The sequence below is a fragment of the Mustelus asterias genome, chromosome 13, assembly GCF_964213995.1.
Source record: "Mustelus asterias chromosome 13, sMusAst1.hap1.1, whole genome shotgun sequence".
NCBI lineage: Eukaryota > Metazoa > Chordata > Chondrichthyes > Carcharhiniformes > Triakidae > Mustelus > Mustelus asterias.
The window spans coordinates 10480085-10506482 of NC_135813.1; the positions used below are offsets into that span (position 1 = coordinate 10480085).

General features: G+C 44.2%; 1 protein-coding gene and 1 pseudogene across 2 annotated transcripts in view; both read left to right on the plus strand.

Moving 5' to 3' along the window:
- The first annotated feature begins 660 nt into the window (after positions 1-660).
- On the plus strand, positions 661-762 carry LOC144503223 (U6atac minor spliceosomal RNA; annotated as a pseudogene).
- A 6862-nt stretch (positions 763-7624) lies between these two features.
- Positions 7625-26398, plus strand: part of ass1 (argininosuccinate synthase 1) — a 138801-nt gene continuing 120027 nt past the window's right edge. The window contains exons 1-2 of one of the 2 annotated variants that reach the window (XM_078226298.1): positions 7625-7738; positions 12207-12319. In XM_078226298.1, the coding sequence (XP_078082424.1) occupies positions 12212-12319 (108 nt within the window). In that variant the 5' untranslated portion in view covers positions 7625-7738; positions 12207-12211. Of the gene's footprint in view, positions 7739-12195; positions 12320-26398 lie in introns of both variants that reach the window. The other variant, XM_078226297.1, reaches the window with a different exon arrangement.

A 26398-nucleotide genomic window follows, 5' to 3' on the forward strand; every position in this document is an offset into this window, starting at 1 on the left:
AGCCCTTATCTATAAAGCTGTGTTCCAAAAACAGTGGATATACGCGTGAATTTAGCTATAGGAACACATTTCACTTGTATCAGAGAAAGAAACATACTTTACATGTAAACGTGAGAAGCAGATGCTAATAATGAATATACAAAATTGTGGTGCATTTCTACGAGGAACTGCAGATATTCTCCACAGGAAAATGGTAAATCTTCACATTAAAATTATTTTCAGCACTCCGAATATATGACAGTTGATAGATTTACCATTTAAGACAAAAGAAAAAACGTGATAATTGGTTTTCAACAGCAAGACAATCACTTCCCCAAAAGTTAACTTGTGCAGTCACTCTCCCACATCAAATATGTTGTGTTGTATGAAAGAAGATTGGCACTGTGGTGAACTATAGATGGTTACCACCAAGGGTACTTGTACATATGTTACTCTTGTTACTGTTGGGGTTAGGGTTTGGGTGTTCCACCTGTTATCATTGTTTATGTGGTACATTCCGTTTGGCTCTGCCTTCTTACAGGAGTATAAAGGTCACTGCTACTTCCTAGTAGCCCTTAGTCTGGGATAGTATTGTTAAGTAGTGTGCTCCAATCTTGTTGTGAATAAAAGCCTTTATTCCCGGGTACGTCCTAGCCTCCCGTGTGAATCAATCGCGCATCAGGCACTCCCCTTCATAAGGATGGAAGGGGCCCCAGTGGCCTCACAACGCACAAATGGTTAAAGCATTGCCATCTACTTAGTGGCATCTAACCACGTAAAAAGGGCAGCACGGTGGCACAGTGGTTTGCACAGCTGCCTCACAGCACCAGGGACCCGGGTTCGATTCCGGCCTCGGGTGACTGTCTGTGTGGAGTTTGCACCTTCTCCTTGTGTCTACGTGGGTTTCCTCCGGGCGCTCTAGTTTCCTCCCATAGTCCAAAGATGTGCAAGTTATGTGGATTGGCCACGCTAATTGTGTCCCAAGATGTGTAGGTTAGAGGGATTAGAGGGGTAAATACGTGGGGTTACTGGGATAGAACAGGGCAGTGGGCCTGGGTAAGATGCTCTGACAGAGTTGGTGCAAACTCGATGGACCAAATGACTTCCTTCTGCACTGTAGGGATTCTATGAAATCTCTCAGCTTCCTTGCCATTCAAAGGCACTCCACCCCTCTTCAGACCCAGATATATTGTATTTCATCCCACTGTCAATCTTTGTGCAGAGACATATCCTGCAACCTGCCTGGTTTACAGATGGTCTTCTCTGTACAGCCAAATTACTGGTGGTTACATGCTGGACTTGGGACCCCAGACCTGCCAAGTCTCACTTGCTGCCACTTCTTGATGGACACACAAAGAGGGGAAATACCTTCTGACTCACAGTTATGAATTTAGCGCCATAAACAGCTCCAGCATTCTTCACTTCACTGGTTTCACAATCGATGTGACTACTTTTCCATAAAAGTACTTCACTCTTTTTAATGTCTAACGTTACCAAGTGGATAAGTGCCAGACTGATTTGACACATGAGAAGACCATCAGTATGAACTGGGCAGGTGAATGAAGTGTGTCTGGGAAAGGGTTTTGAGGATGAGATACTGTGTATCTGGGTCCAAAGAGGACTAACGGCTGAGATAGAGATGATACAAGTCACTTTTGGGGAAGTGATAGTCTGGCCTTTCTGTCAAAAATCTGATTGTCATTTTTGCTTTTCCTTCTGTTTTAGTTGGGAAATCTATCAACTGTTTTATTTATTTACTAGTGTCACAAATAGACTTTCATTAACACTGCAATGAAGTCACTGTGAAAACCCCCAGTCACCACACTCCAGTGTGTTCGGGTACACTCAGAGAGAATTTAGCACGGCCAATACACCTAACCAGCACATCTTTCGGACTGTAGGAGGAAACCGGAGCACCCGGAGGAAACCCACGCAGACACAGGGAGAATGCGAAGACTCCGCACAGACATTGACCCAAGCCGGGAATTGAACCCGGGTCCCTGGTGCTGTGAGGCAGCAGTGCTAACCACTGTGCCATTCTATGACATTTGGAGTGCCAAAAATAAAACAAGTGCGTACATGGGAGGCATGGTAGCACAGTGGTTAGCACTGCTGCCTCACAGCGCCAGGGACCCAGGTTCAATTCTAGCCTTGGGTGACTGTCTGTGTGGAGTTTACACGTTCTCCCTGTGTCTGTGTTTCCTCTGGGTGCTCCGGTTTCCTCCCATACTTCAAAGACGTGCTGGTTAGGTGCATTGGCCATGCTAAATTCTCCCTCAGTGTACCCGAACAGGCACCTCCTCAAAATCTCAATCAAATTGAGATGACCTCCCTCATACAAAACCATGCTGTCTGTCACTAATAAGACCATTCAGTTCCAAATGTGTATAGATCCTATCTCTAAGAATCTTCTCCAACAATTTCACTATCACTGACGTCAAACTCACTGGCCTATAATTACCCGGATTATTCTTGCTACCTTTCTTAAATAACAGGCCAACATTGGCTATCCTCCAATCCTCTGGGACCTCAACTGTGGCCAATGAGGAAACAAAGATTTCTGTCAGAGGCCCAGCAATTTCCTCTCTTGTCTCCCTCAGTAATCTGGGACAGATGCCATCTGGCCCTGGGGATTTGTCTACCTTAATGCTTTTTAATTCACCTAACACTTCCTCCCTCATAATGATGACTTGCCATAGAGGGTTTACATACACCTCCGAGACACCATCAATTAACCTGTCTCTCTCCTTTGTGAATACCGATGCAAAGTACTCATTAAGGATCTCACCTACTTCCTTTGGTTCTACGCATAATTTCTCTCCTTTGTCCTTGAGTGGACCAACTCTTTCTTTAGCTCTCCTCTCGTTCCTAATATATGTATAAAATGCCTTGGAATTCTCCTTAATTCTGTCTGCCAAGCTCATTTCGTGACCCTTTTTGCCCTCCTAACTCGCTGAGAGACTGGTGCCTCTCAGTCTCTTCTCTCTCTCAGAGGGATATCTGTACACTGACTGGTGTCTCTCAGTCCCCTCTCTCTCAGGGAGATAACTGTACATTGACTGGTATCTTTCATTCCCCTCTCAGGGAGATACCTGTGCACTGACTGGTGTCTCTCAGTCTCCCTCTCTCTCAGGGAGATGTCTGAACACTAACTGGTGTCTCTCAGTTCATTTCTACTTTCCCTGTATTCTTCAAGTGCTTCATCTGTTTTTAGTTGCCTTGACCTAATGTATGCATCCTTTTTCTTTTTGACCAGACTCCCAATTTCCCTGGTAATCCATGGTTCCCGAATCCTGCCTTTCCTCTCCTTCACAGGCACATGCCTGTCCTGCACACCGATCAACTGCTCCTTAAAAAACTCCCACATGCCAGATGTGGATTTACCCTCAAACAGCCTCTCCCAAACAACAGCCTTCAAATCCTGCCTAATCCAGTTTTCCCCCAATTTAGCACCTTAACCCTAGGTCAACACTTGTCCTTTTCCATGAGGATCCAAAAACTTACGGAATTGTGGCCACTGTTCGCCACATGTTCCCCTACTGCAACTTTGATGACCTATGTTTTTTGTTATGTGTTTTTTCCCCTCTGGTACAAGTGAAGGGTGTATAGCTTCAGTTACATATGTACCTACTAGTTTTTGCATGACAATCTTATAAACAGCCCATTCTAGATTAACTCCACCACCACTTGAGTTTGCCATTTCTTCTCTTTAAAAGTTCAGAGATCAAATATTCGTCAAGTAATGAACTTTAATGTTTTTGGGTGTGGCACTTGTCTGAGCCATCTCATATTTTTTAAATCCCTTCCTGTTTCATAAATGGAGTAATAACATTTTCAAGAAATAGACATTGGAAAACCCCTGCAGTGGTCTATGGAATTGGACAAAGAAACTTGCTGTGTCACTGTATTGGGTAGAAATTAACTCACAGAGCTCTACCCAATTCATTTTATTAGTCATGTGCGTTTAATGTTTTCTTTCAATGATCATAACTGTTATTCCTAACGCCTTGCATGATGTCACTAAGCAGGGTATCTCTGTGCACTTGCCCACATTGGGAACTTTGATACATGGACAGACCACCCTAAGGTTCATCAGCAGTCCTCTGTGGCAGATGGGTTATGAAGGATTATCTGCAAGTTGAATGTGGCAAGGACATTCTCTTTAATATTCCAGGATGTGTGTGACGGTGACAAATTGTGCTTATTGCCCATCCCTAGTTGCCATGAGATAACAAAGAACAAAGAACAGTACAGCACAGGAACAGGCCCTTCAACCCACCAAGATCACACTGTCCTATCTAGACCAACCACCTGTATCCCTCTATACCTCGCGTGTTCATGTGCCTATCCAGATAAGGCTTAAATGTGGCTAACATATTTGCCTCAGCCACTTCACTTGGCAGTACGTTCCAGGCCCCCACCACCCTCTGTGTCAAAAAACCTTTCCCCGCACATCCCCACTGAACCTTTCCCCCTTACCTTGAACTTTTGCCCCCTTGTGATTGTCAATTCTGCCCTGGGAAAAAGCTTCCAACTGTTCACCTGATCTGTGCCCATCATAATTTTATAAACTTCTATCAGGTCGTCCCTCAGCCTTCATCTTTCCAAGGAGAACAATCCCAGTTTATTCAATCTTTCCTCATAGTTATTACCCTCCAAACCAGGCAACATCTTGGTAAACCTTGTCTGTACTGTCTCCAAAACCTCATGTCTTTCTGGTAGTGTGGTTGATGAGGTACAACTTCTTGAACAGTGGGGGTCCTTGCTCCAATGGTGCTCCCATAATGGTGTTGTTGGGAATTCTAGGAGATTGATCCAGTGAAAATGCCGAAGTGGTGGTACTTGTTCATCAGAATGATGTTCCCATGACATTGCTTCTCTTGGACCAGTGGGTGTTAGGAGGGAGATACTGATGGAGTTACATTGCGGAATTGCTCCATTGCATCCTGGAAACAGGACATATTGCAGCAAGAGTATGTTGGAGAGGACAGAAGCTGAATGCTGAAATCGGTGGCAGGGGCACTAATCACACAAAGTGCTCTGTCCTTGATAGTACCAAGCTTGTTGAGTGTTGCAGTGGCTGCATCCATCCAAGAGAGTGGTGAGTACTCCACCACATGCCTATCTAATTTGCACCAAGACCCGTTCACCCATCATCCCTTTCCTTGCTCAGCTACACTGACTCACAATTAGATTTTAAAAATGTCTTCCTTGTTTTCTAATCTCTCTGTGGCTTCACTATTCCCTGTCTTTGCAAATTCAGTAAGACGTTTCACAACACCAGGTTAAAGTCCAACAGGTTTATTTGGTAGCAAAAGCCACAAACTTTCGAAGCCTTAAGCCCCTTCTTCAGGTGAGTGGGAATTCTGTTCACAAACAGGGCATATAAAGACACAAACCCAATTTACAGAATAATGGTTGGAATGCGAATACTTACAGCTAATCAAGTCTTTAAGATACAAACAATGTGAGTGGAGAGAGCATTAAGACAGGTTAAAGAGATGTGTATTGTCTCCAGACAGGACAGCCAGTGAGACTCTGCAGGTCCAGGCAAGCTGTGGGGATTACAGATAGTGTGACATGAACCCAAGATCCCGGTTGAGGCCGTCCTCATGTGTGTGGAACTTGGCTATCAGTTTTTCTCAGCGACTCTGCACCGTCGTGTGTCGTGAAGGCCACCTTGGAGAACGCTTACCCGAATATCAGAGGCCGAATGCCCGTGACCGCTGAAGAGCGCTGAAGACCACTGGGGAGCACTTCAGCGGTCACAGGCATTCGGCCTCTGATATTTGGGTAAGCGTTCTCCAAGGCGGCCTTCACGACACACGATGGCGCAGAGTCGCTGAGCAGAAACTGATAGCCAAGTTCCACACACATGAGGACGACCTCAACCGGGATCTTGGGTTCATGTCACACTATCTGTAATCCCCACAGCTTGCCTGGATCTGCAGAGTCTCACTGGCTGTCCTGTCTGGAGACAATACACATCTCTTTAACCTGTCTTAATGCTCTCTCCACTCACATTGTTTGTATCTTAAAGACTTGATTAGCTGTAAGTATTCGCATTCCAACCATTATTCTGTAAATTGAGTTTGTGTCTTTATATGCCCTGCTTGTGAACAGAATTCCCACTCACCTGAAGAAGGGGCTTAAGGCTCCGAAAGCTTGTGGCTTTTGCTACCAAATAAACCTGTTGGACTTTAACCTGGTGTTGTTAAACTTCTTACTGTGTTTACCCCAATCCAACGCTGGCATCTCCACATCATGGTTTGCAAATTCATCCAACCCTACAACCCTTTGATACATCTCCACTGCACTAATTCTGGCCTCTTGTTCATTCCCCCAGTGATGGCTATGCCTTTGGCTGCCTTGACCTTAGCTCTGAATTTTCTCTCTACCCCTCTTTCTCTAACTTTAAGGTGCTCTTTAAGCTTAATGATCTGACCAAACTTTGGGTGGCCTGTTTAATATGGATTGATATCAAATTTTCTGGTGATGCTCCTATGAAATACTTTGGATGCTTTATGATGTTAAAGGTGTCACATAAATGCATGTTGTTATTGTAGATTGTGGAAAGACTTTAAAGAGTCTTGTAGCTATGGTGTTATAGAATCATAGAATCCTACAGTGCGGGAGGCCATTCGGCCCATCGAGTCTGCACTGACCATTATCCCACCGAGGCCCTATCCCCATAATCCCATGCATTTACCCTAGCTCGTCCCCCTGACACTAAGGGGCAATTTAACATGGCCAATCCACCTAACCCACATATCTTTGGACTGTGGGAGGAAACCAGAGCACCCGGAGAAAACCCACGCAGACATGGGGAGAAGGTGCAAACTCCACACAGACAGTGACCCAAACCGGGAATCAAACCCAGGTCCCTGGCACTGTGAGGCCACATTGTCTGTATCTTTAAGACCCGGTTGGCTGTAGGGATTCGCATTCTAATCAATATTCTGTAACTTGATTTTGTGTCTCTGTGCCCTGTTTGAGAGCACATTTCCACTCCATCTGACGAAGGAGCAGCGCTCCGAAAGCTAATGGTATTTGCTACCAAATAAACCTGTTGGACTTTAACCTGGTGTTGTGAGACTTCTTACTGTGAGGCAGCAGAGCTAACCACTGTGCCACCATGCCGCCCCTGTTGATCTAAAAAGAAAAAAACCTTGCATTTAAAGTTTATGTATTAGTGTCACAAGTAGGCTTACATTAACACAACAATGAAGGTACTGTGAAGTCCCCACACTCTGGCGCCTGTTTGGGTACACTGAGGGAGAGTTTAGCATGGCCAGTATTTCAGGCTGTGGGAGGAAACCGGAGAACCCAGTGGAAACTCACGCAGACACGGGGAGAACGTGCAGACTCCACACTGGCAGTGACCTGAGCCGGGAATCGAACAAGGGTCCCCGGTGCTGTGAGGCAGCAGTGCTAACCACTGTGTTACTGTGCCACAGGTGGATACGGGGGGGGGGGGGGAGGGGCATGTGACATCATGACGTACGGGGCGGGGTCAGGAGGAGGGAGGGGCGGGACTAATACTAACGGCACCGCCCCCTTCCCGGCAACTGCCAATCAGGAGCCTCGTCGGCCCCGCCCTCTCCCACCGCGGCCCCTCCCCCTCAGCCCGCTCTCCCTGGCCCCTGTTTATAACCCGCGAGCCGGCAGCTTGTGCGCAGAAGCGGCGTGAGCGCGAGCGGAGTGGGTAGCAGCTCGAGCGTCAGAGAGTAACCGTCGGAGCGAGTGACAAGTGAGCCAGGTGAGTTACCTCAATGCAGGGAGAGGGAGGGGGATAATACACAGGTAAAGATTCATTATTATAGATCAGCAAGAGGCAAAAATAAAACCTGGATCATTCTGCCTCACATTTTTAGTAGCCTCAGACTTTCATCTTGTGTCTGACTCCTTGACTTTCAGTCAAGAAACTTTTTACATTAAATAAAGCTGTAAAATATATATTGATTATGGATTTTAAATTTTTTTCCCATCTCTTCAATTCCAAATTCAAATCTGCGCAGAAGTTTACAGATTTTGTGAAATCTTTTGCAATTCCAAATACAAATCTGCGCAGAAGTTTACAGAATTGTCATAATTGCAGATTTGTGAAATCTTTTGTAATTCCAAATACAAATCTGCGCAGAAGTTTACAGATTTTGTGAAATCTTTTGCAATTCCAAATACAAATCTGCGCAGAAGTTTACAGAATTGTCATAATTGCAGATTTGTGAAATCCTTTGCAATTCCAAATACAAATCTGCGCAGAAGTTTACAGAATTGTCATAATTGCAGATTTGTGAAATCTTTTGCAATTCCAAATACAGATCTGCGCAGACGTTTGCAGATTTATGAAGTCTTCTGCAGTACTATCTTAACCTGTTTTGTGAAATCTTTTGCAGTTCAGTATTGTCTAAACTCCTCTTATTTATTTTGCTTGTTGGGAAGGAAGACAGAAAAGCACCTCAGGCCAAATGCGGATGATGACATCCCCCTCTTGTGTTGCTCAGTTTTGTTAAGTTACTTTCTAAAGCCAAGCACTAACTCCCCTGCTGTCATCATTAAAGTAGTGCCCATACTTGTAACGAACACTTCCTTTTGCAATTCACTGTGGTAAAAGTTGACCTGTAAAACAAATGGACCTAAAACTTGCAACTGGCGGGGGTTTTGAACCTTTTCTTTTGTTTTCAAGCTCCCCGGTCACATCCCATTAAATTTAATTGCCAGAGTGGACACAACCAGCAAATAGCTGGTTCTAGTGACTGAGGTGGGACAGTTTTTACAAACACACAATTAATGAACCAGTGAGGTAATGTAGGCAAAAATCATGGAAGCAATTTAATTTTTTAAAAAACTTTTCATAGATCCGAGCATTGCCCACCAGCATTTGGTTCCTCTGGGTGCTCCGGTTTCCGCCCACAGTCCGAAAGACTGTGCTAAATTCTCCCTCAGTGTACCCGAACAGGCGTCGGAGTGTGGCGACGAGGGGATTTTCACAGTAATTTCATTGCAGTGTTAATGTAAGCCTAAACTTGTGACTTTAATAAATGAACTTTTACTTTGTTGCCCATTCCTAACGGCCCTTGAGAAAGTGGCGATGCGCCACCTTGAATTGCTGCAGTCCGTGAGGTGTAGGTATGTCCACTACTGTTAGGGAGGGAGCTCCAGGATTTTGACCAAGTGACAGTGAAGGAATGGCAATATATTTCCAAATCTAGATGGTGTGTGGTTTGGAAGGGAACTCGCAAATGATGATGTTCCTTTGTGTCTGCTGCTCTTGTCCTTCTAGGTGGCACAGGTTACGGGGTTTGAAAAGTGTTGAGGAGCCTTGGTGGGTTACTGCAGTGCATCTTGTAGATGGTACACACTGCTGCCACACAGGGAGCTGGAACAAAGTACTGCTGGGAGATGACAATCTCTCTAGAATGATGAATTATGATCCCTTCCAAATCTATGACGCACTTGTGAAGGAAATAATTTTATATAGTGCATTTCACCATCTTGGAACATCCTAAAATGTTTTACAGCTACTGAGGTAGTTTTGAATCGGGTGGGCATTCATCTGGTTTTATAGCAGACAATTGGTTAGCTCATGTGGTCACTGTCCATTACCAGATGTCATTAGGTCTGGTATTTTGCATCATAGTACACTCACTTCAGTGAAACACTGTCAGGGGGCCTGAACACGTTCCTTTCTCAAACTGCAGTAGCCTTAAAGTTACTTGGAGGCAGAAAACTGGTTAGTTTTCATATTTTCCCTGCCACCACTGATTCCCACCCAACCCAATTGTTTCTCACTTGTCTGCAGCTGGGCTTTCCATCCTGCACCACATTAAATCTTTGGAGGTGATTATGTTATCCTGTTTGCTGCAGTAGTGTGTGGGTAGTATTAGTGGCCTCTGGCCGCAATTGTTTACGATTTACATAGATGATTTGGAGTTGGGGACCAAGTGTAGTGTGTCAAAATTCGCAGATGACACTAAGATGGGTGGTAGAGCAAAGTGCGCAGGGAAGCTGAAAGTCTGAAAAGAGACATAGATAGTCTATAAGTGAATGGGCGAGGGTCTGGCAGATGGAGTACAATGTTGGTAAATGTGAGGTCATCCATTTTGGTAGGAATAACAGCAAAATGGACTATTATTTAAATGGTAAAAAATTGCAGCATGCTGCTGTGCAGAGGGTGTCCTTGTGCAGGAATCACAAGGAGTTGGTTTGCAGGTGCAGCAGGTAATTAAGAAGGCAAATGGAATTTTGTCCTTTATTGCCAGAGGGATGGAGTTTAAAAACAGCAAGGTTATGTTGCAGCTGTATAAGGTGCTGGTGAGGCCACATCTGGAGTACTGTGTACAGTTTGGGTCTCCTTACTTGAGAAAGGATATACTGGCACTGGACGGGGTGCATAGGTTGATTCTGGAGTTGAGAGGGTTGGCTTATGAGGAGAGACTGAGTAGACTGGGGCTATACTCATTGGAATTCAGAAGAATGAGGGGAGATCTTACAGAAACATATAAGATTATGAAGGGAATAGATAAGATAGAAGCAGGGAAGTTGTTTCCACTGGTGGGTGAAACTAGAACTAGGGGGCATAGCCTCAAAATAAGGGGAAGCAGATTTAGGACTGAGTTGAGGAGGAACTTCTTCACACAAAGGGTTGTGAATCTGTGGGATTCCGTGCCCAGTGAAGCAGTTGAGGCTACCTCATTGAATGTTTTTAAGGCAAGGATAGATACATTTTTGAACAGTAAAGGAATTAAGAGTTATGGTGAGCGGGCGGGTAAGTGGAGCTGAGTCCATAAAAAGATCAGCCATGATCTTATTGAATGGCGGAGCAGACTCGAGGGGCCAGATGGCCTACTCCTGCTCCTAGTTCTTATGTTCTTGTATACCCTGCTTGTGGTAGAGAAACTTGTCAACTAATTTGAACACAGCAGGATCCTACAAACCGCAATGAATAGATAATCTGTTTTTCAGTGTTCACCAGGACACTGGCAGAATTTCCATTCTGTAAATTGGTTTTGTAATTTTAAGAATGGAGGGAAAATCCATTGCAGCTCTGGTGATTCAGCATTCACTTTATACTGTACTGAAGTGAGAGCCTAGATTATTTGCTCAAGTTTCTGGGATGGGGGTTGAAATCACTGGCTTTAGACTCGGCCAAGGCTAACACATGAGAATGACATTGCATGTATTTGAAATAGTATTTTTTAAAAACTTGCCAAACTAATAGAGTTGAATTCATCAGTGCTGTAAACTGATCAGTTGGTTACGTTCACTCATTCATGTTGTGCCAATCCATAAAAATCTGATTCCACATGCAATATTTTTAGTTTGTTTGGGGAACTTGTACATGAATATGTGTGATAAGCATTGACTTCTCCCACCAAAAGAGAAAATGCTGGAAAATCTCAGCAGGTCTGGCAGCATCTGTAAGGAGTGAAAAGAGCTGACGTTTCGAGTCCAGATGACCCTTTGTCAAAGCTCATCTGGACTCGAAACTTCAGCTCTTTTCTAAAGCATCAGAGGGGAGGAAAGAACAAAAAGGGAGGTCTCTAATATGGTAGAAAGGCGGAGAGATGAAATGACAAAAGGGAAGATAGTGGGTGGCAAAAAGGGATTTTCATGGGGCCAGTAAAGAAACAAAAAAAAAATGGGTCTCGGAGAGGGCTAAATGGCAAAAGCAGAATCTTTGTCTCATGTCTGGCATAGTTACCATGAATGCCATTTTGCTCTCTCAATGTCAAGGACAAAGATCTAAGTGAGTATTCTGTAAATCCCAATATAATGAACCAAAGTATTTATTTTGATAATTTGTGAAATAGAAGAGATGATACTTGCTTTTTCATAAATGAATTATCTGCAGTATTGGCATGAGCACTTCACTCGAACCTCATTATTATCCTTAGCGCACACACGGCAGCAGAACAACAATCATATATCATGGACTATTATCACCTAAAGTTATTCTGTCCCATATTTGAAAAACACATTTGCTGATTTATATAGCTGGAGGACATGGTTGAGTAAGCAAACTAATTAAACATACATTTTTAAAGTATTTCAAATTGTTGATTTGAATTTTTAAATAGAATAAAAACATCAACTGAAATTTCTCCTTTAGCAACTTGTAAAAGGTTAAAAAAGCAGAATTTTTAAAGAAGAAGCTGTTTTGTGATTCCTTTGCCTATTGTAGCATTATCTAATGGCCTTGTTTTTTTTCTCTCTGCTTCCTAAAGACACAATGTCTCAATCCAAAGGTACAGTTGTTCTAGCCTACAGTGGTGGTTTGGACACCTCATGCATTCTGGTTTGGCTAAAGGAACAAGGATATGAAGTTATTGCATATCTGGTAAGAATTTGTGGAGGTTTTTTTATATTGGTGTGGGCTGTAATTTGTATCCAAGCTCAGCATTCTAATCAAATGCAAAATATGATACACTGCTCTTGTTGAGAAAATTACACCACTACATTGCAAAATATTTTTACATTGACACATAATGTGAAGGAGGTGGTTGCAGCAGAATGCAACAAACATGATTTTTTTGTAGATAAATTATTTTTGAAACAGACACAAAAATCTATTTATGGGAGTGGTTCTTGATGCTGAAAGTAATATTTAAGACCATAAGAAATAGGAACAGGAGTAGGTAGTTTGGCCCCTCGAACCTGCTCTGCCATTCAATAGGATCATGGTTGATCCGACATTCCTCATGTCCACTTTCCTGCCCTTTCCCCATAACCATTCATTCCCTTACTGATCAAAAATCTATCTCAGCCTTAAATATACGCAAGGACTCTGCCACACAGCTCTCTGTACCAAGGGCTTCCAAAGATTCTCAACCTTCAGAGAAGAAATTGCTCCTCATCTTAGTCTTAAATTGGTGCCCTTTTATTCTGAGGCTATGACATCTGGTTCGAGACTCACCCATGAGGAGAAACATCCTCTCAGTATTTACCCTGTCAGCCCCTTAAGAATCCTATATGTTTCAATGAGATCACCTCTCATTCTTCTAAATTCTAATGAGTAGTGAAATTACTCCTCAGAGCCCGGCATCCATTCACCAGATTCCCTTTATTTACAAACGTATTGCCACTCCTAAAAGTACTTCAGGTACAGAGTTGGCAGTAGACCTGACACTCCTCATTATATACACAGGTGAGACTTCCTGATTGGGCAGACAATCATTACCTCAATCAGGGAGCTTATACTCCAAGAGGCCAACTTCATGGGCCTTGTTAAGGTCATTACATAAGAACATAAGAAATAGGAGCAGGAGTAGGCCATCTAGCCCCTCGAGCCTGCCCCGCCATTCAATAAGATCATGGCTGATTTGACGTGGATCAGTACCACTTACCCGCCTGATCCCCATAACCCTTAATTCCCTTACCGCTCAGGAATCCATCCATCCGCGCTTTAAACATATTCAGCGAGGTAGCCTCCACCACCTCAGTGGGCAGAGAATTCCAGAGATTCACCACCCTCTGGGAGAAGAAGTTCCTCCTCAACTCTGTCTTAAACCGACCCCCCTTTATTTTGAGGCTGTGTCCTCTAGTTTTAACTTCCTTACTAAGTGGAAAGAATCTCTCCGCCTCCACCCTATCCAGCCCCCGCATTATCTTATAAGTCTCCATAAGATCCCCCCTCATCCTTCTAAACTCCAACGAGTACAAACCCAATCTCCTCAGCCTCTCCTCATAATCCAAACCCCTCATCTCCGGTATCAACCTGGTGAACCTTCTCTGCACTCCCTCCAATGCCAATATATCCTTCCTCATATAAGGGGACCAATACTGCACACAGTATTCCAGCTGCGGCCTCACCAATGCCCTGTACAGGTGCATCAAGACATCCCTGCTTTTATATTCTATCCCCCTCGCAATATAGGCCAACATCCCATTTGCCTTCTTGATCACCTGTTGTACCTGCAGACTGGGCTTTTGCGTCTCATGCACAAGGACCCCCAGGTCCCTTTGCACGGTAGCATGTTTTAATTTGTTTCCATTGAGATAGTAATCCCATTTGTTATTATTTCCTCCAAAGTGTATAACCTCGCATTTATCAACGTTATACTCCATTTGCCATATCCTCGCCCACTCACTCAGCCTGTCCAAATCTCTCTGCAGATCTTCTCCGTCCTCCACTTTTCCACTTATCTTTGTGTCGTCTGCAAACTTCGTTACCCTACACTCCGTCCCCTCCTCCAGATCATCTATATAAATGGTAAACAGTTGCGGCCCGAGTACCGATCCCTGCGGCACGCCACTAGTTACCTTCCTCCAACCGGAAAAACACCCATTTATTCCGACTCTTTGCTTCCTGTTGGATAGCCAGTCCCCAATCCACTTTAACACACTACCCCCAACTCCGTGTGCCCTAATCTTCTTCAGCAGCCTTTTATGGGGCACCTTATCAAACGCCTTTTGGAAATCCAAAAACACCGCATCCACCAGTTCTCCTCCATTACACCCCTCCCTTCCTTTAAATCCAAGGAATTTCAGCTGTTAACCCCCCACATGGGTCTCTTGCGACGTTTCAGTGTTGAATCTGGTTCCTCCAACTTGGCGTCTAATATGGGGTGTATTGAACTGACGTTCACCTATTATGACGTGTGAGCCAGAGTTCCGGTTCACTCCATAGTTGGCTCTTGGACGAACTGCGATTTCAAGGCCCACACCAGATGTTTTTTCTGTACAGCCTCACCCACGCGTATTTTATAGGATACTGTTCCTGGTAGCCATGAAGGACCCTTGGCGTAATAGTACTTTTTCACCAGCCTCCAATTGTCTCTCCTGGCTCCTGTTGTTGTGGCCTCTGCATTGGGCTTCTTGCTATCTTTTCACCTTTTCCACCCCACCCCACCACCATCACCATCAGGTTCAGGAAGATCAAACTCAATCTAGCGTGGAATCATCTGCCCATGAGCAATTCTGCAGACTCTATTCCCATGGTGGCATGGAGGGTTGCCCATGTAATCAAATAACCAATGGGAGGGCTGCCATTTAGGCTGCCAACAGTTTTTTTTTAAATCAGCTTTTTTAAAATCAGCTTTTAAAGTCTAGACTGCTCTCTCCTGGAGGCCATTCGATGATGGATGGTATGGTGCCATCCTGATATGCCAAATCCCACTCGACTTCATGAACCCGGTGAACTCCTGACTGGAAAAAGACAGTCCTTTGTCAGAGAGCAGCAACTCCGGGATCCCGTGTATCGAAAAGGAGGTGCGAAGTTTCTTTACTGTTATTGTTGTGGTTGCCAAATGCACCCTATGGACATCCATCCACTTGGAGTGGACGTCCACTATGACGAGAAACATCGAGCCCATGAGGGCACGCATAATCCACATGCAGCCAAGTCCATGGTCTATCTGGCCATTCCCACGGGTGCTGGGGAGCTGCTGGTGGCAACCTTTGTCACTGCTGTCACCGACCCACAAGTGCTGCTATATCCACATCCATTCCAGGTCACCAAACATAACTTCTTGCCAACATCTTCATTTTGGATACGCCTGGGTGTCCATATTGTAGTTCAGCCAGTATGGAATGGTGGATTCAAATCCAGCTACGGGTGACTGTGTGGAGTTTGCACATTCTCCGGGTCTATGTAGGTTTCATCAGGTTGCTCTGGTTTCCTCCCACACTCCAAAGATATGCGGGTTAGGTTGATTGGCTATGCTAAAATTGCCCCTTAGTATCGGGGGACTAACAAAGTAAATACATGGGGTTATGGAGATAGGGCCTGGGTGGGATTGTTGTTGGTCAGTGCAGGCTCGATGGGCCGAGTGGCCTCCTCCTGCACTGTGGGGATTCTACTCCAATAAATGTGGAATTGGGGCAGTACTGGTCTTTCCATTTCCCCCGTCAGCACCAATTGTTTAACTTTTGTGAGGACCAGGTCCTTTTGCATCCAAAGACGTATATTGTGTGTGGCCACTGGAAGGGTATCCAGAAAATTCATGGTCATTACTGACTCTTCTATTTCTGGTACCATTGGTGGGGTGTCTGCCAAAGGTAGCCTAGTTAAGACATTTACATTTGCCATATGGCCTCCCGGCCAGTGTTACAACTGATAGTTGGAGGAGACCAAGAATAAAACCCACTGCTGGATACGGGCCGATGCTATCGGCGGCATTTCTTTGTCCTTGCTCAGGAGCGGTTTGTGATCATTGACAATCACAAATTTCCACCCATAAAGTTATTGATGGGATTTTTTCACTCCCAAATAAGACTGCCAATCCTTCTTTTTCAATGTGGGCATACTTTCTTTCCACTATAGCCAAGGTCCTGGAGGCATATGCTATTGTGCATTCCATCTATGTGCTAATACCACCCCAATGCCTTACGGAGACGCATTGCAGGTTAGCACTAACTTTTCATAATGTGCAGAGACATTCGACTATGAAAGCTGTTGCTTTATTCTCTTCTAAAAGCCAGGTCATAGCGGGCGGACCATTCACAAGCTTGATCCTTTTTTAGCAGTTGATGTAGCGGATGGAGGCAGGATTTGGTATAAATTTTCCATAGTATGTCACCAGCCCTAGAAACGACCATAACTACTGGATGGATGTGGGAGCCTTTAATCACCTGCACCCGGTCCTCTAAAGGTTCTAAATCAGACTTATCCACTTTATTTCCCAAATAGGTCACTTGAGGTACCAGGAAAACACATTTCTCCCTTCTTAGGCACACACCAGCCCTTGAAAAACAACAAACAACTTAATCCAGATTCTGTAGGTGTTCAATCTTTGTTTTACCTGTAATGAGAACGTCATCCAGATAAATGCCCACCTGGGGTAAACCTCCTACCATGTTGTTCATTGTTGATGGAAGATCGAACAGGCTGACAATTCCCCAAAGGGTAACTTTGTATATTGATAGAGGCCTTTAAGAATATTTGAATATTTTTGCAATTCTTCATCCAGCTGCAACTGCAATAAGCATGACACCTGCCTAGTTTTGAGAATAAGAGTACCCCTGCCAACTTTGCATGCAGATCTTCAATCGGGCATTTATCCAGCTGTGAAAATGGCTTATCGTTTGTTTAAAGTCGCCACAAAGGCAGGCTGAACCATCTGGCTTCAAAATAGGCATTACCTGTGCTGTCGATTTCGTATCTGGTGCCTCCGGGAAAGTTAAGCTGCGAATAACGGCAAATGCCGATTGTTCGCAAGCGGTCAGAAGAATGACCTGTTACTTTTCATCTGCCATAATGTTGTTAGCCCTAAAAAAAAAAGTAATGCATGCATTCCACATATTGGGCCCAGTCCTCAAAGCAGGGTCAAAAGAGTCCAGTTTCCTGAACAGAGGCATGATGCCTGAAAAATGACTTACCCCAAGTGAAACTGGCTGTTAGCGAGCAAGTTCCTGTGGGTCGTTTCTTTTCCTCGTCGCCACTGAAATAACTCTTCAGAGGCCAGTGTTCCTTTACCAGATTCCCTTTATTTACAAGTTTATCTCCACTCCTAAGAGAGCAAAGTCAGAATCCAGAGTGTCAGTAGACCGGACACTCCTTATTATATAAACAGAGGGGACAATTTAAAAGGGGCAACTCCCAAAAGGAAGGGAACTGCCCGATCAAAAGACAAAGTGGAAAGGAAACTTAAAACATCAAATCAAAATGTCATTAAAGGAGTCAATAACGCACCCCAGTCCCTGCAGTGCCCAGCGGGCATGGAAAGCGTTAATGGTACCACTCGGAAACCGCATGCTCCCTCTCCAGGGACCCCCGTCCACGAATATAACTGCGGTAGGGGGCAGACAGTCAGGTCACACGACCCCTTGGTCGCCCACTGCCTGCATCTGTTTATGGCAAGCTTTGCCATGACCAGGAGCAGGTTCACGAGAAGGTCCTCCTTCTTTCCCGCCCCCCTCCGCACTGGATGCCTGTAGATCAGGAACGTGGGACTGAGGTGCAAACACAACATCAACAAAAGGTTTTTGAGGGAACTAAAAAGGGTGTGCAGTCTATAACACTCAACATAGACATGGCTCACTGACTCCACAAGGTTGCAGATAGGACATGTCGCTTGGGAGTCCATGAACCAATTTAATCTTTTATTGTACGGAACTGCTATATGCACCACCCTCCACCCCAGGTCCCCAAGATAGTGGGGGAGGATCCCTCCGTAGAGGGACCTCCACTCCCGAATGGCAACAGGGCCCGTCAGGCAATTATGACCTCAATTAAGGAGCTCATTCTCTGAGAGGCCAACATCAAGGGCCTCACTGAGGTCATTACAAGTAGAGTCTCAACCTGTTTAACCTTTCCTCATTAGACATAAGAACATAAGAAATAGGAGCAGGAGTAGGCCATCTAGCCCCTTGGGCCTGCCCCGCCATTCAACAAGATCATGGCTGATCTGAGGCGAATCAGTTCCACTTACCCGCTTGCTCCCCATATCCCTTAATTCCGTTATCGATCAGAAATCTATCTACCCGTGATTTAAACATATTCAACGAGGTAGCCTCCACCACTTCAATGGGCAGAGAATTCCAGAGATTCACTACCCTCTGAGAGAAGAAGTTCCCCCTCAACTCTGTTCTGAACCGGCCCCCACTTATTTTGAGGCTGTGCCCTCTAGTTCTGGTTTCCCTTCTAAGTGGAAAGAATCTCTCTACCTCTACCCTATCCAGCCCCTTCATTATCTTATATGTCTCTATAAGATCACCCCTCAGCCTCTAAACTCCAACGAGTACAGACCCAATCTGTTCAATCTCTCCTCATAAGCTACACCCTTCATCTCCGGTATCAACCTGGTGAACCTTCTCTGCACTCCCTCCAAGGCCAATATATCCTTTCACAAATAAGGGGACCAAAACTGCACACAGTACTCCAGTTGCGGCCTCACCAGTGCCTTGTACGGTTGCAGCAAGACCTCCCTGCTTTTATATTCTATCCCCCTCGCGATAAAGGCCAACATTCCATTCGTCTTCTTGATCACCTGCTGCACCTGCAGACTGAGTTTTTGTGATTCATGCACAAGGACCCCCAGGTCCCCACCTCTGCACAGTAGCATGATGTAATTTTTCTCCATTTAAATAATATTCCAATTTACTATTATTTCTTCCGAAGTGGACATGCCACGGATCATCCTAGTGAACCTTCTCTAAACTGCCTCCAATTAAATAATGGCTGGAATTCTCCTGCGGGTTTCCTGCCGGCGTGGGGTTACGTCAATGAGAATTCGCATTGAGAGTGGCGAGACCAGCGAATCTCATCACTAGCAAACAATGCGGCACCTCTTGCTGGAGGGCAACATGCAGCTGGGAGGCCAGAGAATCTCGTCCAATATCTTTCCTTCAATAAGGGGACAGTATCCCAGATGTGGTCTCACCAGTACCTTGTACAGTTGCAGCAAGACTGCCCTACTCTTGTACTAGAACCCCCTTGAAATAAAGGCCAACATTTCATTATTCATGATTACCTGCTGTACCTATGTGCTAGCATTCTGTTGTTTGTACACAAGTATCCCCAAGTCCCTTTGTTTTACAACCTTTTGCAGTTTTTCTCCATTTAAATAATACTCTGTTCTTTTGTTCTCCATCCAAAATGAACAACTTCACATTTTCCCACATTATACCCCATTTGCCAACATTTTGCCACTTACTTAACCTATCAATATCTCTTTGTAAACTGTTTGTATCCCTCTCGCAACTTGCCTTTCCATCTATTTTTGTGATGTCTGCAAATTTGGCTACAGTACATTCACTCACTTCCTCCAAGTCATTTATGTATATTGTCAATAGTTGTGGTCCCAGCACTGGTCCCTGTGGAACCCCACTAGTCCTGATGTGGAGATGCCGGTGTTGGACTGGGGTAAACACAGTAAGAAGTCTCACAACACCAGGTTAAAGGTGGAGTGGCTTTTGCTACCAAATAAACCTGTTGGACTTTAACCTGGTGTTGTGAGACTTCTTACTGTGTGAACCCCATTAGTTGCAGGCCACCAACCTGAAAAGGAACCCCTTATCCCCACTTGCTGTTTCCTGCCCATTAGCCAATTCTCTGTCCATGCCAATACACTACCTCCAACATCATGGGCTCTTATCTTATGACTTAACCTTTTGTGAGGTACCTTGTTGAATGCCTTCTGGATTTCCAAATAAAACACATACTACTGATTCACCTCTATCCACTCTGATTGAGACTTCCTTGAAAAATTCTAATAAATTAGTCAGACATGATTTAATGAAGCCATGCTGATTCTGCTTGATAAGATTATGATTTTCCAAACATGCTGCTATTACTCCCTTAATAATTGATTCCAACATTTTTCCAACAATAGATATTAGGCTAATCAGCCTATAGTTAGCCGCTTTTTCTCCAGAATCCAAGGGTTTTTGAAAATTACAACAAATGCATCCACTATCTCTGTAGTTACTTCTTTTAGAATCCTAGGATGCAAGCCATCAGGGCTTTAGCCCAATTAGTTTGTCTAATACTACTTTTCTAGTGATGGTACTTAGTTCCTCCCCCGAAAGACTGATGCAAAATATCTGTTTTAGTCCTCTGCCATTTCCTTGTTCATGATGTGGAGATGCCGGCGTTGGACTGGGGTAAGCACAGTAAGAACATCAGGTTAAAGTACCTTTAAGACTTGATTACCTGTAAAGACTCACATTCCAACCAATATCTTGTAAATTGAGTTTGTGTCTATATATGCCCTGTTTGTGAACACAACTCCTCACTCACCTGAAGAAGGAGCGAGACTCCGAAAGCTTGTTCTACCAAATTTCCTTGTCCCCATAATTAACTCCCCAGATTCATTTTCTAAAGTGCCAATGTTCACTTTGACCTTTCTCTTCCTGTTTATATATTTAAAGAAGCTTTTATTGTCAGTTTTTATATTCCTCAGTAGTTTCCCCTCATAGATAATTTTCTCTCTTTATTATCTTTATGGTCCTCCTTTGCTGGATTCTGAATTTATCCCAGTCCTTGGGGCCTCCTATGCTTTTTCTTTCAACTTATTGCTCCTCTTAACCTTTTGGTTAACCATGGTTGGTTTATCCTTCTCTTAGAATCTTTCCTCTTACTGGGATATATTTTTGCTGAGAGTTATGAACTACTTCCTTAAATGTCTCCCACTGCTTGCTTACTGTCTTTCCTGCTAATCTATCTGCCCACTCCATTTTAGCTAACCCTATCCTCTTTTCATTGTAATTTCCTTTATTTAAGTTAAACACAGTTGTTTCCGACCCAAGTTTCTCACTCTCAAACTGAATATTATATTCTAACATGTCATGGTCACTACTTCCTAGGGGATTTTTTACTCTGAGGTTACTTATCAAACCTCCCTCATTACACATTACCAGATCCAAGATAGCCTGTTCCCTGTTTGGCTCCATGACATATTGCTCTAGGAAACTATCCCTAATGCACAATGGGCAGGACTTTTGGCCACACTCGCCCCAAGACCGAAAAATCCCATCTGAGGTCAATGGCGATTCCCGTGGCGGGTGGGACGGGAAAATTCTGACCTCTGTGAATTTGTTGTCATAGCTACCCTTTCCAACTTGATTAACCTGATCAACATGAAGAGTAAAGTCAGCCATAAGTATTGCACTATTCTTTTTGCACGCTCCTATGATTTTCTGATTTATACCCTTTCCTATAGTATGGCTACTGTTTGGGGGTATACACACTACTCCTACCAATGTCTTCTTTCCCTTGTTATATAGGATCCCCAATGTGTTCATTTTTACAAAAGTAGAAAAGCAAAAACATTAAAACTATTAAATTTTGAAAAAGGAGTGGATTAAGGCAGTTTGACAGTGATATCATGCTGTCTGAACTACTCCAGCTGGAAATAGCTGTAAAGTATGCAGAATATGATACAAATGAATATTTATCATAAGTTATGTTATCTGTGGTTTCCTGTTTCTCTTTTCCTCCTTTGATAGACCAAGAATTGGCTTGTCTATTCCCTAGTATTCTATTTGGGGCGCATGATGGCACAGTGGTTAGCACTGCTGCCTCACAGTGCCAGGGATCTGGGTTCGATTCCTGGCTTGGGTCACTGTCTGTGTGGAGTTTGTACGTTCTCCCCGTGTCTGCGTGGGTTTCCTCCGGTTTCCTCCCACAGTCCAAAGATGTGTGGGTTAGGTTGATTGGCCATGATAAATTGCCCCTTAATGTCAGGGGGATGAGGAGGGTGTGGGATTACGGGGATAGGACAGTACCTGGGTGCGATTGTTGTCGGTGCAGGCTTGATGGGTCAAATGGCCTCCTTCTGCACTGTAGATTCTATGATACTCACTAGCTGTTTTTGCGTATCTATAGTCTTAACTTACAAGCACTTCAAGGAGATGAAATGTGATCCTTTTCAATGAATATTGGCTAAGTATAACACATTACCATGTATGTATAGAGTCATCAACATCTGTTCTTTTTGCTATTAATAACCTCAATCAGTATTTTTTAATACATTTGGAAAATAAATTCCACTGGTCTGAAGAATAATCCTGTTGAAATCCTCATTTTATCATTTCTTTTATCAAGAATAAAATTTTTAAATTTTCTCTTGAAGTCTTACTTCAGGAGCATTCCCAATGTTAATGCACTCTTCTCTGTTTTGATTTTTCTTTGTTTTGCATGTGCTTGAGGAATAGGCTGATACCACTATAAATCAAGTTTAGCAGGAGTAATTTTAATTCCAGGGTGGAAATGTGGCCCAGTGAGTAGCTAGCCTGATCAAGAGTGGCAGTGGGACCAGTTAAAATACCAAAGGTATTTTAATAGCCAGGCTATTGACACCATAGAGTTGGCTAATGTCCTAAGTCTGCAATTGCCTACCCTCCGCCATTTGACTAAGATCAAGTATCAGATCAAGCTCAAAATGGGGTGCAATGCCTTATTTTGTCAGCTTGGATATTGTTTGTCTCTCTGTTGGGGACCATGAATTGGATTTTGAATTTGGTTTTTGGAGCAAGCAAGGAATGAATTCCCGGTCCACTCTGAGCATTAGCTTTATAACTTTAAGAATGGAGTAAAAAAAATGAAAAACAAATGTCTGACCATAAGCCCATGAGGAAGTGGTCTGCACATAACATCCTAGAGGCCCTTCGGGAAATGGAGATGGTGGCTCCTGTCGGATGGTTCTCTGAGCAGACTGTCAGAGTCATCTGGCAGAATGCCTCATCAACAGAACTTGTGGGGACCGTGAATTGGATTCAATTGGAATTTGAATTTTGTTTTTGGAGCAAGCAAGGAATGGATTTGGGTTTGCTTGGTCCACTCTGAACTTTGGCTTTGCAACTTTAAGAATGGAGTAATTTTTTAAAATTGCCTGACCATTGAAATTAGTTGATGGGAGGCCACTGCAAGTAACCAGAAGCAAGGTTCTGGCATTAGTGCAATTCTTCAGGAGGGGCCTAACAGTTGAGTGAGTGAAAGGGAAGGCTGGCACAGTGAAAGTCCACTGTGTCCTTCTGAGCACAAAGGGGCGCTTTTGTTTCACCTGAACCCCAATAAAACTTCTAAAAAAAATTATTGGCTGGAATTCTCAGGCTGTTCACATCTGTGGGATTCTCTGGTCCTGCCAACAGCACATCCCCACTCACAGGTTTTGCAGCCGCGTGTTATGATATCAGTGGGAAATCCCATTGACATTGCCGGGACTAGAGAATCCCACCGCCAGCAAACAGCACGTTGGCTTGCACCACTGGGAAACTCATAGCCGGGAGGCCGGAGAATCTCGCCCCTTATCTTACCTGGCCTTGGGTCCATTTCTTGATAGCTTTGGCTTAGCTGGGAAGCTCATGCTATGGGATGAATTTTTACACTCTCCCAAGGTTAGGGGTGAAAATGTAAAATTGAATGGATGGGATTCCCCTTGTGAGCCAGCCTGCCCAAAGCCAGGTGCAATTTCACGCTTGGGCGGGCAGGGTTCACCTTCATCCATTGAGACCGTTTCTCACCCAGCCTCAATTCTTTGGGTGGTGGGCAGGTAGGGTGGGAAAACTTGCCTCCCTCTTGGGTGGGAAGGAGGGCGGGGGGAGCACCTCAATCTGCAGGGTCCTTCAAAGTTGGGGTGTGCTTCCCCCGGGACCTTGGAGCTCTGAGCCTACCACTCACTCCACCTGTTGTCATGATCCCACTTGCCTTTCCAGCAGTCCTGGGACTTGGTTCCAGGCAGAGCGCTGTAATGTCGCTTCTGGCCCCTGCAGCGCTGTGCCTGGCTGGGTTGGAGAGCTGTCAGCCAAACGGATTGGCCAACAGCCATCACAGGTGAGACTTTCTTCCAAGCCCACTGCATTCAAATAAGCAAGACATGACAGTGGGCTTCCGAGAGTTGGCAGTAGCGTGTTATGCGCCGACTCCTGGGATGTGAGGGCTGATCACTTGCCATCCTTAAAATTCTACCCGACTGGTTGCATGATTGGCTTCAATTATGTAACTGGTACTGATTAACATGCTTAAAGAAGGACCCCCACTGGTTTTTGACAGAGTTTTCTGCCACCTGTAATTTAAAATTGCAGTTGGGTAGATTAGAGTAGGAATCCAATGGATCAACCCCCTGCTCCCCCACCCCCAAATCATGTTTATGCTGAGGACAAGGGTTTTAAACTTTCGCAGAATGATAGGTTGAAGGTGTGGCTTGATGATCAATTGGATTGCACCTTCTTTAAATCCTATTCTTTCAAAATTAATGCTTCTCCTTCATTGCAATACCAAGGGAGTGCTGCAATGTTGGAAACACCATCTTTCAGATGAAACATTATACTGATGCCCAGTCTGCCTGTTCAAGTGGCTAGAAAAGGTCACCTTGTCAGCATTTTGAAAAGGAGAAGAGGTTCTCATGCTCTTTTGTTCTTTTCACTTATTGAAGTCCATTGACCAGGTTCGGGTCTGTAAATAGCTACTTTAAGTAAGGTTTATGGTATCTCTACTACCAATGTTTCAATTTTTCGGCTTCTTCGTTGATTCTTGGAAAAAAGATGCAGGAGATAGCAGTTTAATATTCTTCTGGTGCAAGATAAAATGTATAAGACTTGTCAGAAGAAACCATTTAAGCTACAAGTTAGTAGCAGTCAATAAAATATTAAGACAAAACAATTTTCAGGCAGAAAATAGTTACATTTGTTAGTGGAACAATTCGATTGTAATCAGCAAGGAGTTGCTGAGGATGATTCTGCCAACCAATTTCCACTACATATTCTTTGAAACCAACACACTACAGCTCGAGTATCCTTCACCCATAAATCCGAAAACATCCAAACACCACACTTTATTTTGAACCTCATTGACCTCTAGTGCCGGAAGTCTAGTTATTTAGTTAAAGTTAAAGTTTATTTATTAGTCACAAGTAGGCTTACTGCAATGAAGTTACTGTGAAAATCCCCTAGTTGCCACACTCCGGCACCTGTTCGGGTACACTGAGGGGCAATTTAGCATGGCCAATCCACCTAACCAGCATGTCTTTCGGACTGTGGAGAAAACCGGTGCACCTGGAGGAAACCCACACAGACACGGGGAGAACGTGCAGACTCTGCACAGACAGGGACTGAGGCTGGAATTGAACCCGGGTCCCTGGCACTGTGAGGCAGCAATGCTAACCACTCTGCCACCGTGCTGCCCTCACTGCACCTTTTCAAATACCTGGTATGTATTATTCAGTGATACATCTGACTTTTCTAGCCATTTTATTCACTTTAGACTATAGTTAGCTTAGGCTATCGTAATGCAAGTTTATATGCAGTATCAAAAAACCATAATTATTTGAAATCCAAAATGCAATTAGCCCCGAGGGTTTTGGCTAAAGGATACTTGACCTTAAGGAAGTTTTCCAAAAGCTTCTTGAAACTAGAGTGCCACCTGGTGCACAACTTCTCTTTAGCAGGTTCAATAATAGCCTGTGTTCAGCCAATCTATCAATACAAAAAGATACACAGTCCGAAACAAGCCCTTGTTCTTTATATAAATTGAAAGAAAATGCTGAATGCAGAAATTGCATGCATTCTTTCAAAGGAGAAAACATTTGTGAGCCTATAAAGTGCTAAGAAAAAGTATTAATTACTTCATTGGTACAGGGGCGGCACAGTGGTTAACACTGCTGCCTCACAGCACCAGGGACCAGGGTTTGATTCCCGGCTTGGGTCACTGTTTGTGTGGTGTCTGCACATTCTCCCCGTGTCTCTGTGGGTTTCCTAGGGGTGCTCTGGTTTCCTCCCACAGTCCAAAGATAGAAACATAGAAAAACTACAGCACAAACAGGCCCTTTGGCCCACAAGTTGTGCCGAACACATCCCTACCTTCTAGACCTACCTATAACCCTCCATCCTATTACGATAGAAACATAGATGTGCAGGTTAGGTTGATTGGCCATGCTAAATTGGCCTTAGTGTCAGGTGATTAGTAGGGTAAATAAGTACGGTTATGGGGATTGTGGTCAGTGCAGACTCAATGGACCGAATGGCCTCCTTCTGCACTGTC